The sequence below is a fragment of the Temnothorax longispinosus genome, chromosome 10 (assembly GCF_030848805.1).
Source record: "Temnothorax longispinosus isolate EJ_2023e chromosome 10, Tlon_JGU_v1, whole genome shotgun sequence".
Classification (NCBI taxonomy): Eukaryota; Metazoa; Arthropoda; class Insecta; order Hymenoptera; family Formicidae; genus Temnothorax; species Temnothorax longispinosus.
In genome coordinates this window covers 14,712,912-14,726,528 of record NC_092367.1, presented here as the reverse complement: position 1 = coordinate 14,726,528, position 13,617 = coordinate 14,712,912, and the positions used below count along the sequence as shown (strand labels likewise).

The 13,617-nt window shown below is 30.4% G+C and overlaps 1 protein-coding gene across 3 annotated transcripts; it reads right to left on the bottom strand.

Moving 5' to 3' along the window:
• Positions 1–3,563: 3,563 nt before the first annotated feature.
• On the bottom strand, positions 3,564–13,015 carry LOC139820052 (cytochrome P450 4C1-like). Of its 3 annotated transcripts, XM_071789975.1 has the most exons (13): positions 12,626–13,015; positions 11,537–11,763; positions 9,998–10,107; positions 9,620–9,710; positions 6,957–7,142; positions 6,645–6,738; positions 6,099–6,201; positions 5,816–5,921; positions 5,535–5,641; positions 5,383–5,451; positions 4,568–4,736; positions 3,978–4,157; positions 3,564–3,905 (listed from the first exon to the last, which is right to left on the bottom strand). In XM_071789975.1, the coding sequence occupies exons 2-13, from the start codon at positions 11,691–11,693 to the stop codon at positions 3,727–3,729; spliced, it is 1,551 nt and encodes a 516-aa protein (XP_071646076.1). In that variant the 5' UTR covers positions 11,694–11,763; positions 12,626–13,015; the 3' UTR covers positions 3,564–3,726. The 3 variants fall into 3 exon arrangements, with proteins under 3 accessions (XP_071646076.1, XP_071646077.1, XP_071646078.1); XM_071789976.1 differs by lacking the exons at positions 9,620–9,710; positions 9,998–10,107; XM_071789977.1 differs by lacking the exons at positions 11,537–11,763; positions 12,626–13,015 and having other exon boundaries at positions 6,957–7,080.
• Between the last annotated feature and the right edge of the window lie 602 nt (positions 13,016–13,617).

The following is a 13,617-nucleotide window of genomic DNA, read 5'->3' as shown; positions in this document are numbered from 1 at the left end:
TCTATACATTTTTCGGTAAAACTACGCCAAACTACAGCTAATACTGATATTCTACACATTTCTATATCTATTTGAGTACAGTAGACAACAAGAAAATATTAGAATTAAAACACTCTCTAATGAGAAAATTCACCCGACATAAAAAAAAATTATATTTATTTTGAAATTATATTACTACTTTTTAACTAAGTTTGTTTCTTTATTCTAAGATGCAACCTATGATTATAAATATTTTCTCGTATTTGAAAAACACACTTAACTTGATGATTCGAACTCGAGACCTCGGGACTTAGCTCTGGATCGTGAGCCAATCAATAGACTTAATCGACTTAAAAATTCCCTAGCGGCACTTTCTGCCAAGCGTAGAGAACCTTCTTTTCCGGCAGCGGTGGTAATAGTAATACGATGTAAGGATACGAAATCTCTCCAGATAAACATAAAGCAATTGACTCAATATATATTATATATATACCTGATTTACTAAATAGAAATCTTCCTCCTGACCGATAAGTCTGTCGACCTAATTTCGAAATACGCGCGCGATATCGAAACTGGCGATACCTGCGCCGCCAGCGTCGAAAAAGTGAAAGTGACATTTCTCTGATAATCATAATAATATTGAATGAGAGCGTTAGGAGGAGGAGGAGAAGGAGTATCTTAAAAATAAATTTTCACATTTCAACTTTGCGTCGCAATATCTGCGCTCGTAGGGCACGTAGCGGAATATTATAAGAGAAACCCCCCTAATTCGACCCCAAGCTATCGATCAAGCCTACTTAGAACTTGATCCGTTCACTCGTTATCGAGATCAACATCTCGGGTACTCGCAACTCGTCGCGTCGCGTAAAAGAGTCACGGTCGGTCTCGCTCCGCGTGTATTTTGCACGAGACACTACCGTGTCTCTTGATAGTCATTTATAAATAATTGTTCTACAAGTAAGCAGATGTTTTAATTTTTTAAGATTTTATTTCTTCTTAAATTTTTAAAATTTGTAGATTTTTGTACTATTTTTTATAAAATTGTAATTTTTCATAAAATACTACTTGCAATAATTTCTTGATTTGAGAACATTGTAATTTGTGATACTATTTCGTAGATATTTCTAAAAAAAAAACTATTTCTACAAAAAATTAAATATTTCAACAAAAATGTACAAATTTTTATTTCTAGTCAAATTTTGTAGTTATACATAGAAATTTTTTCCGCCAGGAACAGATATGTACTTCTTGATAAAGACTGTATCTTTTAAAGTTATTTTATAATGATCGAATAGCAAAATGCTGTTGCAGAAGAACAATTGTAAATTATTTTAGATGTAGCTTTCTTCAATACAAAAATATTTATATAAATATATATCTAGTTTCTATCAGCATTGTAGGTAGCAAATCACATGCTCACACAGGTCTCACGCGCGCGGCAACAACAAGTCAAGCAAAGCATGCCTTGATATGAGCCAACATACCACATCCCTATATATGATTTCAGTCATTTTCTTACAATAAATTACTATTTTGTTTCTTAAAATGACATGTCGTATAGTAACATAAATTTTTCTTTTAACTAATAATACGCATTTTGATTTACTTCTCGAGCTAAAGAGCATTAATACGATATTTCGAAAATTTACTTGCCACCTCTTGAATTAGAGTTTTCTCTTTTTCTATTGTAATACTTGTTTGATTTAAATAAAACTTTGGAAAAAGTACCTATATCATATAAGAGATATTTTTTCCATGATAACTTTTCCATTATATCTTTCGCTATAAATACATAAACGGAACGCATTGTCAACTTGCTCCTTGTGCCAACGAGCCCCGATTTCCCCTAAATTATATTTGTGAAGATTTTCAAAATATTTAGTAAAGTATTTATGACATATGATCAATATTAATAAATATATTATATAAAATATTTCTTAATGTTTAAAATTTATAACAATTTAAGTTATACACGTGTATTAGAATTAGATTTTTTTAAATCAAAGTTTATATAAATTGAGAGAGCAATATCATTAAGGAATTATTCTTTTATTAAATATTTTAGAATTACGAGTAAAATGGTAGGGTTGTGTGGGGTGATGTGCAACATGGGGTGATGTGCAACGTTTCCGATTCCTGGTCTGCATGTCGACATTTGACAGAACCGCATACTGTCATCTATTTGTGTCAATAGTACCTTGTTTTAGATAAATAACTCGCGAGATGGCACGCTGGTTTGCTGTACGAAAAGCGAGTTAAATTTCTCGAGCTCAATGTAATTTTCGCTTTTCACATTCATAGTGATTTCGTGAATTGGTTTTAGGTCATCTTATAGGTAAATATTTTTATATTGTTAGTTTTTTAAGTACTTTTGATAATCCACAGCAATTTTGTGATTTTCTTACGTTGTGTTGGTGTCACGCCAGTCCGCACAAAATAGCATGTTTGGGGTTATGTGCAACACTTTTTTGGGGTGATGTGCAACACTCATTTTTCGCTAGTTTATCGCTATTTTACGATGGAACATGTGTATATGAAGTGTTTTAATGCATTTTTCAATGTATTTAGTTATTATGCCACGAAAGTATAAAAATAAGGGTATCGCTGTTCCGGTCAATTGCGAGCTAATTTGGGCAGCAATAAAATTACTGAAAGGCGATCATCCGGTTGCGTTTTTCCTTTCATTATATTAATTTTTAAGCGATAAATAAATAAGAAATCAAATAAAAAATGAATTTTTTTTTGTGAAATTTTCATTTGTCAGAGGTCGATTACAATACAGTGAAATTTTTTGTTTACCAGATTTCGATTAATCTGTATTTAAGAAACCCAAATTTAACATTTAAGTCGATTGATGTCAATATTCATGCATTTTTTACCTTAATTTTATCTGTGTTGCACATCAACTCAAGAAAATTTGAAAATGCTAAAACAGACGTTTTTTTGAAAACTCGAAAAATTTTTAGAAAAAATTTAAAATTTTGAAAATCTAATCACGCAGAATTGTAGTATTTTTCTTCCTCTACATTATACAGCCATGATATATTCAAGAATTTGATTTTTGGATATGTTTTCCGAGCAACGCGTGAACGTGTTGCACATCACCCCACATAACCCCTACTTGCATGCAAAAATTAGTTCTCTATATATTTATTTTTAGACATTATTTTTATTTTCGCATAAGTTACAGATTTGTGTTATGGTTAGTATAACTTTGCATCGTGATGCGAATGAGAAGAAGTTCTGTTCATTTGTGAAGAGATGGAGGAGAAGCCTGACGCCAGTTCAACAACTTTGCAGTAAGCATTACTATTTGTGTAAGTTAATCATTTCTTCCCGTTTATTTGGATTGCTTTATTTCAACAATTTAAAAATAAGTATTAAAGAAAACGAATTAATTTGATAAGTTTAGTCTTATGAAAATCTTTTTTGAAAAATTTACAATAATTTTAATAGATATTAAATCAAAATGTGACAAAAAGTTCTATTCATGTTAAAATTATCTTTTGAATCATTGATTATTCTAAGCGTTATTTTAATTTGAGTTTTATGGTGGTAAATGTTACAAAGTCATCACGGCTGACTACTATAGATACATATATTTTATACATATAATACATTCCATTTATATTTTAATTTTGTGACACGTGAGCATAGTGCTATTATTACGACGCTGACAATCATTTTGTAAGAAAATAAAACCTTTCCTCTGCCTTTTATGATTTTCATTAAATCGATATTTGCGCTTCAAAGGCTTGCATTTGTTTTACAGACAGGGATAAATTTTACACGAAGTGGTTGAGCAGGGCGAAGTACAAAATCAACCTGCATTCGAAGATTCTTTAAATAATCAATGGGCTCCAAGTAGAAATTGTGTATCAGAGAAGCTATCATCGCTTTCATTTCCAACATAGCAAATCGTTGACCTATAATTTGGTACATATTCTATGTTAATATAACATGGTATTATACATCAGGATATAAAAAATACAGCTTACCGATGCAGTTACGTGGTCCACCACTGAATGGTAAATACGAATAAGGATGACGATTTCGGATTTTTTCAGGCAAAAATCTGTCAGGATCAAATACTTCTGGATTTGACCAAAAATTAGAATCTCTATGAACTCCGTAAATGTTAAGATGCAAGAATGTTCCAGCAGGTACCAAATATGTCTCTAAAAAGCATATTAAATTAAGGTTTTGAAATAATAATTCAAACTGTATTAAAATTTTAAAATTGAATATACATCTAATACAACATAAAAATAGTTGTTTATAGTTTGGATTATAAAAAATATAATAAAATTAATATTTAAATTTTATTAAGCATTACTTGCTTAACATTATTTTCTAAAAATATTATATTAGATGGAGCATTGTATGTATTTAAAATGTTGAAATATAGAAATAAACTTCAATATATAAAGATATACAAATTTTTAAATTTTTGAAATATGTGAAAATATTGCCTTTTATGCGTATTTACTTATATTTACTTATATTTACTTATTTACATCATACATTTGTTGACATGTTGCGTAATATATTAAAAAATTTATACAAAAAAAATTGGTTAAATGCATACGTAATTTTACGTCTTCCGCAGGAATTCGTGATATAAAATACACGCTGGGATATAAGCGCAATGCTTCCTTTATACATCTGTCCAAATATGGTAGGTTTTGCAATAATTTTATAGTATACTTTTGTTCATTCTTTTGTAAGGCTGTATCGACTTCGTTCCTGACACGATCCTGTATGATTATTGTTAATTAAAAGGCGTTTTTTGTTATTGTGATATTTTTACGTAGAAACGAATATATTTCGAGAATATTTATTTCACAAATGTTTTGATTAATCCGTGTTTGAAATATGTGTACATAAATTACACTTAAGACATAAAAGAATATTTGAAATATGTGCGTACGCTTACGTGTGCGTATATGCATGCGCGCGCGCATATTTTCTATAGCTTTTAATGCAAAAAAACAAATCGTGTACATATATATATATATATATATATATATATATATATATACACACATTTAAAAACATTTAAAAAGTTAGATATTGATTCATATTTAATCCTCCGTCTGTATACATTTTTTTGCACCGTCGGAGTGGGTCTATCACGTTCGACGTTATTTTTCTCTACCATAAAGTATTTTTAAAAATCTGAAAAAAAATCATGAAACATTGTAGTTGACGATTTTATAATCATTTTGATAAACATCGTTTATTTAATAACTTCTGGTAGATTTGCAAGTTTATAGATAAACAGATATCATTTTGGCTCGGACGACATAGACTTACGTATACAGACGGAGGGTTAATAAATAACTTCTGTTAACAATTAATTTCTTTGGCTAAGAATGGCGGCTCACACTTGACGATGGATACCTGAATGTCGTTATGCTCAGCTAATAGTGCCGTAATGAAGCACAGACCCATTGCTGTAGTGTCATGACCCTATAATATAATCGTATTCACTAATGTATCATATACCGATAAATCAAATAATGAATAAAAATGGTTAAAAAGAAATTATGTACCTCCAACATAAAAGTATCAACTTCTTCTTGAATATCTAAATCAGTCATAAGGCCATCACGAGATGCCGCTATTAAAAGATCCAACATTGCAAGTCGTTTTCTTCGTACTAAATCGAAATATATGTAAACATGTTTGTATCAAATTACATAAGAGTTATTATTAACTTGACTACGTTAAGAATTTAAACTATAAGTATAATATTCATGAGTTGTAAAATATAATTAACAAAATTAACCACCAACCAGATTTAAAGAATAACTGTACCGATTACATTACGTACTTCCTACCGGTTCTGCGCCATCTCTCTTTGCCGACGTGTCATTATCAAAGCTTTTTAAGTATTGTCCATTAGTACGATCATGATAAAGTTTTCTTTCAGCAATTATCTATGTAAATACAACATTAATGGTTTTTTAAATAAATACATTAGTAATGTGTTGTTAACATTTACAAATTTTAATTTTTCTACGTAATAATTATGTTGTAATTTTTTGTGTGTTGTAATAATTTTAAATAGATACTTATACTGTCTGAATATACTATTAAGTAGCATTTTTGCGTACTCGTTTAGTAAACCCATGTAATATCTTCAGCATCTTCTTTTGCTCTCTACCTTTGGACGTCAACGAGAATATCCAATCGTTGTGCAGCCATTGTCTCATTACTCTAAAAAATTAATAAATGTTAGGCATGTTATTTTAAGAACATGATAATACTTGGAAAACACAAATTTCTTTAATTTTTTTATATACTTTTGCAATTAGTACTATTTCAGTAACTATATAAAAAAAGAATACATTGAAACACTAATAAAATTATGCTACAGAGATATGCAAAATCTTATATAGTTAAAACATTATACCTTCTTTTAACGATTTATTCTTAAATTTATTTCTGTTTGTTTTTAAATAGACAATTTAACAGTAAATTTAATTGTAAAAATGTAATTTGTAAATTTCCAATTAACGAAAGTGCGATGTTTTACATTAAGTATTGTATTATTATACTTACCTCTTCATATAATTATATAATACAAATTCATATTTTAATTAAGACAGAATATGGATGTACAGTTATTTATTACATCTAAAAAATATGAATTATTATACCTGTAAATAAGAAGTTCGCCCATCTGATGAACCGCTTCTCGATACTGCTGCTGGAAATCACCAAGGCCTCGTAGAGAAGTGCCCATGGCAGTTTCTGCAAACGCATTTATATAAATATCGTGATAATGTATTGTAATATATATTTCAAAAGTATCTGTGGCTGTAAAAATTATATACGAATCAGTATCTATGTTGTGATATTAATATTTACAATTTAAAAAATTTGATTTTGGTCTAATTTTACTTATTAATAGGAATAAAATTTACAGTTCAGTTCAATTACAGTTAAAATGTACAGTTCTATAAACATACCACATATTGCATTCAGCGTATGTTCACTAAAAAATGGTACTAAATCTTTCACAACTGTGCCTCCTGCATTTTTCAAAGATTTGGTCGTGTTTTCACCTTCCTCGATCAAAATCTGAATAAAATGCTGCAATATATTAAAATGAAATGTGGGGGTTAATATTTTTCGTCGTGAATGCCACTTGGCGCCTGAAACATAAATAACATATTGCATAATTGTGTGATAACAATGTGCAGTAAAACATATATTTTTTTATTTAATTTAAAATTAATTGATTTTTAATAACAATTGAATATTACAAATGTACTTTTTGTGATATGCGTTTAAACTTTTGCGACAACACATGGTGTAATTCGCTTAATTGTTATCTCTTTTTATAATATTTATATTTAATATGATTATATCATTTAATAATTTATTTTTTTATATTTAATAATACAATTATGTTTTTCATGATTGATATAAGATATTGTGAACATATGTAAATCTAATTATATGTTCGAAACCGAGCTCCTTAAACCCCGCGTGAATTCATCTCGTAATCTCCGCGGGAATTGCCTTGATTACGTGAATCGTGCGTAATATTATATCAAGCTAAACTTAAATTTATTTCGGAAATAACCGGCGTTATTCTAAGAATCTTCGAGAGACAGAAAAACTGTCTTTCTTTTTCTACGTAGGCTGGTTCTCTCCTTTTGTCTCGGGGTTTCAGTACGCGAAGTATATAAACACCCGGGACAAAGCGAGAGACTTCAGCGAAAACAGTTGGTCGGCTGTCGATCCCGAAATCAGCTGAGTTCAAATTAAACGAATATTCGGTAGGTCGGCGGCTGATTGGCTCGACAAATTTTTTGGCTCGTTGCCGGGAATCCGGTGTTCGTGTGACGCGCTCGTATAAAATCCCGGACCTTTGCGCGCGACCCCGCACTCGATTATTATTCAGAGCGATTACTGAATATAACAGTATTGCTATACTGAACCGAAACGAAAGCTTGTTTTTCGCAGCGATTACTGAGATTTTCGTGGCTCGCGTCAAGTTTCTCTTTTCGGTACGAACCGTTGGCGTGGCTCGCGGAATGGAGCTTTTTCGGCGTTCGCGAATAATCAAATCCATAGCTCGCGGACTTGCGTAACCAAATCAAAGACATTGTAAATATTGTAAATATAGACTTATATTTTGATTGTGTGAATATACTATAGATTTAAAGACAATTTCTCGAAAAGCCTTCCGCGCCTCATCTCCGATTTCTTCCTCCGCTCACGCACAAATTACTAATTATGATATTGATCTAATTCAAGATAATCGATTGGAAGAAATAACCCACACAGCACACTTTATCTGAGGGACGTCCTACAGACAAATTGGGATATCCCAATAACCGGTGGATATTCGATATCCGGTGGATATCCAGCGGATGCACAAATGTCCCTCAGCACGGAAAAAAAGAAGTCGTAAAATATGGACAACTAACATTTTTTTGTTGCGAGAGCTATATTTTTAGCAATAGTAGCACAACGTTTTGTTACTATTGCTAAAAATATAGCTCTCGCAGTAAAAAAATGTTAGTTATCTATATTTTACGACTAGATTTGCTACGGTAGCTAATTTTTTTTCCGTGTAGCTATATTTTTAGCAATAGTAACAAAACGTTGTGGTACTATTGCTAAAAATATAGCTCTCGCAACAAAAAATGTTAGTTGTCCATATTTTACGTCTTCTTTTTTTCCGTGAGGATATCCTGTGCTGTGTGGGAAAGTAAATATTTTTAAATTGAAATCTTTTGCGTAATAGAATATATGCTATTTACATTTAATTACATAGATTTATTCAGCTGTCAAAATTGAAACAAAACAAAATTTAATATACAGCCAAAGCATATATGGGATTTCCCGTCGTGACATCACAAGGCCAAGATGGCTGGCTTATTCCTGAAAGTATTGGAGCTGTCATATGTAAACACATATAAAGCTTGTGTTTTTCATAAATAATTAATAAAATAACGGTGTTTGTAATAAAAAAAGTGCAATGAGTGCAAGGTTTTCCTTTAGAGACACAAAAAGTCGCGATTTTTGCTGTGTATTTGGCTGCAAAAGTTATGGATTAAAAGATACCTCTGTGCGATTCCACATGTTTCCACTTAAAGGAAAGTTTCATACTGAGAAAAAAGACATGTTTGGAAATATAGAGAATAATATGATGTTCGAAAAGAATGGGAGAGAGTTTTAAACTAAGTGGGCAGTGTGTTCTTATTTGCACTTTGACAGGAGTGACTACGTTCTGCCTGGTAAGTCAATATGATAATAACTGAACAATAACAAGTAAAATATATTCACTGAATATTAATGAGTAGTATTAGTTATAAAAAATTGTATATTAAATAGAGTATGTAAAAACAATTCACCGATATTTTTAAACGCCAAAGTATTTCAAACACTCCTGTTATCAATTTAAGATTAATAATAACAAATAAAATTTTTATCCATCGCACTTTTTTTTATCACAAACACCGTTATTTCATTAATTATTTATGGAAAACATAAGCTTTATATGTGTTTACATATGACAGCTCTAATACTTTTAGGAATAGGCCAGCCATCTTGGCATTGTGACGTCATGGCTGAAAATCCCAATACCATTATTTACATTAATATATCGTTATGTTACCTCCACTAGTGAGAAGACCAGTACCCAACCACGGATGGAAAACATCATAAAAAAAACTTTTTTCGATGTGTTTTGTGCTGCTTAATATTGTCTAAAATTACAGAAAATATTAAGTTAAATGTTATTTAATTTAGACGCCATGTAAATAATCAATTAATTGATTTCAAAAGTATTTTAAATATTCAATTATCTCTGAGAGATGAATGAATAAGATATAATCATCTTTAATTTTAAATATACAATTATTTTAGACTTTTGACAAACAAACATATTTTTTTCAAAAAAAAAAAAAAAAAAAAAAAAAAAAAAAAAATAAACATCTTATCGTCAATATATCAATAATAAAAAAAACAGAATAATATTTCTCTCATACTTCACCTCTAAATCATTCGGATGACGAACGGATATCATAGGAAGAAAGAATAACCATATTTTAAAAATGGGATAAAACTCGTCAGTTAAGGTAATCAGAAACTTCCATTGTTCTTCTAAAAAATGTATGTATATATGTTTGTTATGTAAGTTTACGGAAATATTTTATAAATATTGATCGAAATATGTATGATTGATTTTATTGTTATATTGTGTCACGGCTTTTTGCACTCCCTAGTCCAGTCAAAATACGGAAAAAAGGGGGGGTACCTAGAAAAAATTGCAACACAAGGTTTTATTAAGTCATTGTGTTCAGAAAAATATACTGAACAACATATCCAAATTCCGCCATTTTCCGCTATCCCTAAGTATGTTTTTTATTAACAATTTATAAACAAATTTGTTTTTCTCCACAAATACGATGAATTTTGAAATTTTTGTAGAGATCGAAGTTGTAGAACAGACAAATATCTACAAAAAATGTTCTTATGAATTTTTTGAAATATTTCATATTAGTTGAGATATTTGCAACAAGAGCTACTAGGCTACGCGCGGAGCGGAGCGGAGAGTTCTAACAAGCACACGGCAGTCTCTACCGGTCGCTGCTAATACTCTAGGTTCTACAAAGAACTTGAGTTGGTTCTCGATACTAGTATATGTGTCTATGTACACACACACACACACACACACACACACACACACACACACACACACACACACACACACACACACACACACACACACACACACACACACACACACACACACACACACACACATATATATATACGTATATGGAACAATCCACGTCACTTTTACCCCTCCTCTGTCCAAAATTGATATGGACTGATTTTAATGACTAAGGGCGGAAAATGTTCGTCTTGAAAAGAGCTTTCGTCTTGAAAAGGCGTGTGGCATATATGCCATGCGCAATTCAACATTGCGTCATGTTGAATCTGAAATTTTGAATTTATCCCTTTAAGCAGCCATAATTATGACGCCATGTTGAATTGCGCATATATACCACACGCCTTTTGAAAGTTCTTTTCAAGACAAACATTTTCCGCCCTTAGTCATTAAAATCCGTCCATACCAATTTTGGACAGAGGGGGGGTAAAAGCGACGTGGATTGTCCCATATATATACATATATATGCATTTTAATTATATGTCACAATATTATAAACATAATTCTATATAAATCATGTTTCCTTAATTTAAATTTTTACATGCACATGCCCTTTAAGCAGCCATAATTATGACGCCATGTTGAATTGCGCATATATACCACACGCCTTTCAAAAGCTCTTTTCAAGACGAACATTTTCCGCCCTTAGTCATTAAAATCCGTCCATACCAATTTTGGACAGAGGGGGGGTAAAAGTGACGTGGATTGTCCCATATATATACATATATATGCATTTTAATTATATGTCACAATATTATAAACATAATTTTATATAAATCATGTTTCCTTAATTTAAATTTTTACATGCACAGGTGAATATTTATTTGCGGGAATATTGTATGTGAAATTATAACTTACCTCGTGAAGCAAGATATTGAAATGCATTTCCAACAATCGGATAACCTGATGGTCCTGGTATAAGATTGATAAGACGCCCCTTTTTTCCATGATAATGTACATAGTAATTAGATATCAGTAGAATAAGGGTAAGTAATAGCAGTATAATAGTGATCATTATTGACTGACGAAATACTAGCCAGTTTTAGCAAGTTCCGTTTCCTTTTTCTGCTGTCTTCTTTTAATATCTAAAAACTCAATTGATTAGAAATCAACACATAAAAAAGACGGTATGAAGCCGAACAGTTCGTAACCTTTATTTCAAATAATACTTTAACAAACGTTTCGGTCTGTTATCAGATCATCTGTAGTGTAATCAGTCAAGATAATACATAATGACTAGTAAACAAGGGGATGTAAATAAAAACCGCAAAACATTGCATTAATTGCATTAGTTCTTATTTTAACTAAAATAATTTAACAAATGTTTTGGTCTGTTATCAGACCATCATTAATGTGATAAGTTAAGGTAACACAAAGATCGGTAAACAAAAAGATAAAAATATAAATCACAATAAATGCATTAATTGCATTAGTTTTTATCGCATTAGTTTTTATCGGATATAAAATTCGAATCGAACGCACATGCTATTTTTTTTATATAAAAGTCGAGGAGTAAACTGAAATGAATTACGGATTCACAAATAATAACATGTCATCGAAATAAACGTGTAAGTAAAATGTTTTCTGAATATGTGCATAAGTGATGAGATGATTAGATGGTGTTTTATGTAGAGAGTCATGTTGTAAAATTTCACTAATGTTATTAGTTCATTGTAACAAGTTGTCATTTGTAAATCCGTTATTTATTTCAATTTGTTTCTCGACTTTTATACTTTGAAGAAATAGAATGTATTCGATTCAAATTTTATATTGTAATAAGAACTAATGCGATTAATGCAATGTTTTGCGGTTTTTATTTACATCCTCTTGTTTACTAGTCTTTATGTATTATCTTAACTGATTACACTAAAGATAATCTGACAACAGACCGAAACGTTTGTTAAAGTATTTTAAATAAAGGTATTATTTTAAATAAAGGTTACTTACAAACACTGTTGTGGCACTATATGCTCTCTTTTTATGTGTTGATATCTTCTTTTAGTTCTTAAATTACACAAGTCACTAACTATGTATTTACGGTCTTTATATCTTAATTACGTTTGGTATAAGTAAAAAGTACGTTAAAATACTTTATTAATACTCTACCACTAACAAATTTTAAAGAGATATAATGTATCATTTATTTTATTAAAAAATGTGCATGTACACAACAATTAAACATGTAAAAGTAAAAATTTATTTAATTTCGATATATTTTAAAAATATTACGTTATTATAAAAGTTTTCGTTACTATAAAGTGTGTTACGAAGATTTTCTATTAAACGCTTGCGAGTGACTGATCAGTTCTGATACTGATCTATTGACTATTCGTTCGCTTTTATGATGTTCTGTTTGATCATCTGATTGACGTGAATAGTTTTAGATGATAACAATATCTAAAATTTATCATTAATAAGCTTTTTATAAGATTTTTTTAAAAATTGCTTATATCAGCAATGTCCATAAATAATATTAGTAATGTAAAGGTTATCAATACCGAAAGAATTAGAATCACTACAATGTTGCATATGATTTGCATGCTTGATATTAAAATGAATAAAGAGATTAATATAAAATAATAAATTTGCCGTATCTATTAAATATTTAACGATCTGAAAACTTCTTCACAACTTTTTTCGATTCCTTCTCTTATTGTTAGTGCAATGTCAGCACAAACGTAATATAATACACTTTATAATAAAAAAAATTGTTTTAATATTGTATAAATTGTAGCGATTGCATTGTCACCTCTCCAACCGCCGAGAATGCTCTAGAGTCTAATGTCTGGACGCTCATACATGGAAATATCAAAAGACACGGTATTAGTGTCTCGCGCCAAGTACACGTGCAGCGCGAGACACTACGGTGTATATTTACGCGAGCAGGAGAATTTTTAGTATGTCCTATAAAGTTTATAAGATTTTTTTGTACGGTTGCA